Here is a 6,401-nt window from a genome sequence, read left to right as displayed (position 1 = left end):
AAGAAGAAGAAGAAGAAGAAGAAGAAGAAGAAGAAGAAGAAGAAAAAGAAGAAGAGGAAGGAAGAAGAAGAAGACGACAGGATGAAGACAAGAAGAAGACATCTTACAGGATGCCCCCCACCCCCACTGCTCTGAGGGCCAGACTCTGGGGCTGGAGTAGGAGAGGCGGGGACTGGTCCAGCAGCCTCCCCAAGTCTAAGCTGGGTCCTTCTAATCCCAGGGGCTCTTGGTCCCAGAGCCCCAGCACGGTGGGTAGCAGCGAACAACCTCCGTCCCCATGGTGGGGGAGCACGAACGGGTGGCCCACCCCAGGGGACCAGCCCTCCATACTCACATCATCAACCTTGGGCTCCGTCACAGGGACCCATTTGTAGATTCGTAGGGATGTGTCACCAACGGTCACCCATTTCTTCTCCCTGAGGAGGACGAGGAAGAGCCTGTTACTGCGGACTCTTCATCCCTGGGGGACACAGGCCACACTCCCTTGGGGCTGAGAGCAAAGCTCCAGATCACACAGATGAGGGTTTGAATCCCAGCTCCACCCTCGCTAGCAGGAGCCCCTGGGCAGGCCACATCATCCATCTAAGCCTGGTTCTCCACCCCGTTACAACACACAGCGTGGCTGCCCTCTCCAGGCTGTCGCCAAAAAGGCTGAGGATGGGGCTGCCATTACAAGGACTCCTATGGGTGGCGGGAGTCAGGCCCAGGTTCCCCCTGTGTCACTGCCAATGCCACTCAGCCAGTGAACTGGGCCACCCGCACCCTTCTGGGCAGCAGAGAGGCTTCCAGGCCAGCAGGCCGATTCCTCCCGTCGGAGGTGGAGTCGTCACCAAGGGCACCCCGGGGCTCCTCCTGCCCTCTGGCCAATGCGTCTGAGGTCAGGGAGGCAGAAGCAGGCAAGCCGGGGAGCCGCCCACACTGCCGGAAGAACGTCCTTCGAGGCGGCCAAGGAGAGCCAGGGAGTGGTGACCTCAGCCTGAAAGGAGGTTACACGGCCTGAATCTGTGGGTGGCAGCCGGGTGGGAGGGGACCTGCACCCCTGATTCGGGGCTCCTAGCAACCCTATCTGCAAGGTCGCCCCAGCTGCATTACAAACGCCTGAAGGACCAAGTCCAGACACCCCACTATGAGAGGCAGGTTTATGGATGAGGAGAAACTTACAATCCACAGAAGCAAACAGGACCAGTTTTCATTGCAGAGAACAATGACCACCCTCTCCTCCACCCCACCACTCTGCTCCGAGCCACTGTCATTGTTCCGATTATTGCTACAGCCAGCCACCTCCTGTCCTTGACTCCCTGCACTCCACTTGTCCCTTAGAGCCCGAAAGGCCCAGCAGCCACACCCCCGAGGGGACTGAGGCTCAGGAGAGCCCCCCAGAAGCAGGGCTGGGGTTGGAACTGAGGCTTCTAAATCGAGGCTCTGCCAGATAGGAGATGTGTGAGGCCACCAAGGAGCCACTGATGGCTCAGCTAAGAGGCTGGCAGATTTACGGGCCCCAGCAGGGGTTGTCGGGGCAGGCACACCCCTGGTACAGGCGACACAGCTGCCCAAGTCCTCAGCAATTTTGGTGACAAAAGTTCCCAGAACCAAGAATTCTCTGTGGCATGAGCACCTCTGTCCGTGAGCCGCCTGGCACCTTTTCTGGATTCTCTGCCCAAACTCAGCCTTAGGTCACCCCCTTGTGGGGCACACGGCCCTCACATGCTGGTGTGACAGGTTACAGGACTCCCACCCTGTCACCATGAGGGTTGCCGGATGACAGAGCATACTCAAAGCCAGCCAGCCGAAACCACAGACACCCCACCCCCAAAAACCCTGCCTGCTCGGGTCCCATGTGTTCCCTCAGAGGACACTACGGCCTGGCCATTCCTAGTGCCGTCTATGTACCAAGTACTGTGCTGGCTCGTCTGGCAGGAAATGGCAACTTCCCCATTTGACAGATAAAGAAACTGAGGCACAGGGCGGTGAAGGTGAACTCATTCTCCCACAGCCAGCACTCAAACCCTTCACCCAGCACAGCTGTTGAGACCAGTCTCTCCGCCCCCACCCCTTGCACCTTTTCACCCAGAAACGATGCAGGAAAGACAGGTGTCTTAAGTCTACTGGCCAGTCTCCTGCCTCCTGTGGGCAGAGCAGACAAACCACAATGCCCACCTTTCCCCTCCTCCATTCTGAGCCATCAGAAGGTGTCCAGAAGAGACAGGGTGCTCCTGGGAAGAACCTCAGTTGTTAGAGCAACCATCACAACAGCCATCGTGTGCCCAGGCTGTTACATGCCAGGCTCCACGCCAAGCACTTTACCTACACACCCTCTCCCCCTGGGATTCCCAACAGGCTACAAGAGGGGGACGATTGTCACCCTTTTTACAGAGGCAGAAACAGGATGCCCAGAGAGGTTATACCACTAGCTTGGGGTCTCACAGATAGGAAGTGGCAGAAGAGAATTCGATTTGGGCTTGGACCCCAGACACCACCTCCTGCTCTTCTGTTTCCCATGAAAACCAAGAATCCTTCTAAAGGAGCGCCAAGGTAACAGAAGCTGGAGGAAGAATGACAAATTGCCAGGACGCCATGCAGATTGGCCAAAGCCATTCATGACTCATGAGCCCTGGACCAGCTTCCCAGTAAATCAACCCATTCAAGGTTTGATTGTGTTTGGGGGAAAAAAAAAAAAGTAATTGACTTGTAACACACAGGACACCTTTCAGGGCAGAAAGTGTGCCAGAGATCTGGGCTTTGTGGCCGCAAATCAGCCAAGATGCAAGTTTGCAGCTGCTTCCCAGTGAGGCTCAAGACCACCACAGGCTACAAGCTGAATGCAGCCAGGCTTTTGTGCGTCTCTTTGCCCGGACTGGCAACCTCTTCACCGAGTTCTTAAGTTACCTCAGCGATGAGAAACTGTATTTCTAGGTGTGGACATTGAGGGGGCTTTGGGACAGAGGCAAGAACATTAAGAACTCTACCCCTGGGCTGGACCTATGCTCAGCCAAGCAGCCACCCGGAGAGGCCATGGAGCTCAAGTTTAAGGCACCAAGTGAGCACCCGGGAGGACACAGGATTCCACAGACACATTGGGAGGGCACGCGGGTTCAGCAGAGTAGCTGAGGTTTCCCACAATTGCCTCCCAAAACCATCACCACAGAACACATAGCCCTTCCCAAAAAGGGGCATTGCTCCCCTCCACCAATGAGGGTATTAAGCTATGCTCATCACGTTCTTATTTTTTCATTTTTTTAAATTTTTTGAGACAGACTCCTACTCTGGGGCCCAGGCTGGAGTGCAGTGGCGCAATCTCGGCTCACTGCAACCTCTGCCTCCCGGGTTCAAGCGATTCTCCTGCCTCAGCCTCCTGAGTAGCTGGGACTACAAGCACGTACCACCATGCCCAGGTAATTTTTGTATTTTTAGTAGAGACGGGTTTCACCATGTTAGCCAGGCTGACTGACCTCAGGTGACCCACCCACCTCGGCCTCCCAAAGTGCTGGAATTACAGGTATAAGCCACCACGCCCAGCCTATTTTTTATTTTTTTGAGATAGGGTCTCCCTCTGTTGCCCAGGCTGGAGTGCGGTGGTGCGATCACTGCTCACTGCAGCCTCGACCTCCTGGGCTCAAGTGATCTTCCTGCCTTGGCCTCCCAAAATGCTGGGATTTACAGGTGTGAGCCACCACGCCTGAGCCCCACTTTATATTTAGGGTGGCAAACAACTGGTCCACAGACGTGTTTTGTTTGGCCTACACAATACTTTAAAAATGTTAACTCTGCTGCCAAAGTTCAAAAAAAAAAAAAAATCTTCGCATAAGATTCCAGACTTCTGGCTACTCTTAAAAACATGACCCGGGCCAACCTGCTCTGGGGAGCAACAGCTTGCCCCAGATGGGCTCTCTGGCCCCCTCGGATACCCTCACTCTCGACACCTGTAGGCACTAGGTCTAGAAACCACCACGACCCCTCGGTTGCAGCCCAGCTTGCTGCAAAGCTGGCCCTGGCTGTGCCCCGCGCCTCCTGTCTTGGGGGCCCCGTCACCTTACCCTGACTTCAGCACCTCTCTTCCCATTACACTTGGGTTCCTGGGAGGAAAGGACAAAAATGAGTTCCCAGCAGTAGGAATATAGCCTCAAATGCTCCTCCCCAGCACGGACTCCTATATAAACTACAAGAATCCATCCCAGATTCTCCAGGCTAAGGCCAGTTTTGAATGTTCTCCTGCGTCCAGGTCCAAGGGCTAGCCAACAAGACCATCTTAGGGTTACCCACTGCCCAAGAGGACCCTGCTGACTCCCTCCAGGAGAGCTCTAATCCCTGTCCTTGTACTCACTTCTCGGGGCTAGTCCCTGTCACCTCAGGAGGCCTGGCCCATGGCTAGCCTCACCCTAGCGAGGCCCAGGTCTGCCTGACCTGCCACGTGCCTAGAAGGAAGGTCTCCATGATGAAACCTGGAGGAGCTGAGGTAAGGGAGGCCTCAGGCCCAAACCTCCGCCTCTCCTGGGACAGACGGGAGGTTTTCAGGCACAGACCTTTCTCCGTTCTCACAGCAAGTCACTGAGGGAACCCTCAGACCAGGCTGAGGGGTCCTGGGCCTAAGCCTAAGCCTATTTTGTTTGTTTGCTTGTTTTGTTTTTTGAGACAAGGCTGTCACCCAGGCTGGAGTGCAGTGGCATGATCGCAGCTCACTGCAGCCTCAACCTCTTGGGCTCAAGTGATCCTCTGGGCTTAGCCTCCTGAGTAGCTGGGATTACAGACGAGGGTCACCATGCCTAATTTTTTTTCTTTTCTTTTTTTCTTTTTTTTTTTCTTGAGATGGAGTCTCACTCTGTTGCCCAGGCTGGAGTGCAGTGGTGCGATCTCAGCTTACTGCAGGCTCTGCCTTGTGGGCTCACGCCATCCTCCTGCCTCAGCCACCCGAGTGGCTGGGACTACAGGTGCCTGCCACCATGCCCGGCTAATTTTTTGTATTTTTAGTAGAGACAGGGTTTCACCGTGTTAGCCAGGATGGTCTCGATCTCCTGACCTCATAATCCTCCCGCCTCGGACTCCCAAAGTGCTGGGATTACAGGCATGAGCCACCACGCCCGATCTTTTCTTTTTTTTGAGATGAGTCTCGCTCTGTCACACAGGCTGGAGTGCAGTGGCACGATCTCGGCTCCCTGCAACCTCTGCCTCCCAGGTTTAAGCAATTTTCCTGCCTCAGCCTCCAGAGTAAGTGGGATTACAGGCATGCACCACCACAGCCAGCTAATTTTTTGTATTTTTAGTAGAGAGAGGGTTTCACCATGTTGGCCAGGGCTGGTTTCGAACTCCTGACTTCAGGTGATCTGCCTGCCTCGGCCTCCCAAAGTGCTGGGATTACAGGCATGAGCCAGCACGTCCAGCCTAATTTTTTCTTTTGTTTTATCTTCTTCTTCTTCTTCTTTTTGATACGGAGTCTCGCTCTGTCTCCCAGGCTGGAGTGCAGTGGTGCGATCTCAGCTCACTGCAAGCTCCGCCTCCTGGGTTCACACCATTCTCCTGCCTCAGCCTCCTGAGTAGCTGGGACTACAGGTGCCCGCCACCTTGCCCGGCTAATTTTTTTGTATTTTTTAGTAGAGACGGGGTTTCACTGTGTTTGCCAGGATAGTCTCGATCTCCTGACCTCGTGATCTGCCCACCTCAGCCTCCCAAAGTGCCGGGATTACAGGCGTGAGCCACCGCCCCTGGCTTTTTTTTTTTTTTTTTTTTTTTTAGATATGGAATCTCCCTCTTACCCAGGCTGGTCTTGAACTCCTGGGCTCAAGAAATCCTCCTGTCTCAGCCTCCAAAGTGCTGGGATTACAGGCATGAGCCACCGTGGGGGGGCTCCAAGCCTCCGCTGCAGCCCAAGCTTTCATCTCCCACCATCGCCCTGGACCCCTTCTCTCCTCCACCAGCACGGGGCCTCCAAACCCTGGCCCAGTTTCCCAAAAAGAGGCCTGCCATTTTGTTTTCCCTTCAGCCATCTTCTGGTCACCTCACATTCCACCGGCCTGCCTTGCCGAAACAGCCCACAAAGAGAAGAGGAGACAGCCTGCCCCAAATGAGAGGGAGGCCACAGCTTTTCCGGGGGTGGGGGGAGCGTCAGGGGACAGTGGGTGGGTGGGTAATTTTAGGGGTCACTAGGGCTGAGGAGAAACCCACCCAAGGCATGATCATGGGGCCGAATGATCTGCCAGACGCTTCAGCTTCCCTCTGTGTAAAATACAGGATGCCCTGTTAAATTTGCATTTCAGATAAATAGATAATTTTTTAGTATAAGTGTGTCCCAAATATTGCATGAAACATACTCAAAAACATTTATTTTTAATTCTTCCACTGTTTATCTGAAATTCGAATTTAACTGGGTGTGCTGTATTTTTATCTGGTTAAACCTGGCAACCCCACCT

The 6,401-nt window shown here is 54.3% G+C and overlaps 1 protein-coding gene across 2 annotated transcripts in view; it reads right to left on the bottom strand.

The window, feature by feature from the left end:
* BCL7A (BAF chromatin remodeling complex subunit BCL7A) overlaps positions 1–6,401 on the bottom strand; it is a 44,012-nt gene that overhangs the window by 31,324 nt on the left and 6,287 nt on the right. For both annotated transcript variants that reach the window (XM_023205313.3, XM_023205317.3), the window contains exon 2: positions 335–416. In XM_023205313.3, coding sequence (XP_023061081.2) covers positions 335–416 — 82 coding nt within the window. The remainder of the gene's footprint in view (positions 1–334; positions 417–6,401) is intronic.

Source organism: Piliocolobus tephrosceles, chromosome 10 (assembly GCF_002776525.5).
Source record: "Piliocolobus tephrosceles isolate RC106 chromosome 10, ASM277652v3, whole genome shotgun sequence".
In the NCBI taxonomy this organism is placed as follows: Eukaryota; Metazoa; Chordata; class Mammalia; order Primates; family Cercopithecidae; genus Piliocolobus; species Piliocolobus tephrosceles.
This window is presented reverse-complemented; position numbering and strand designations above follow the sequence as displayed.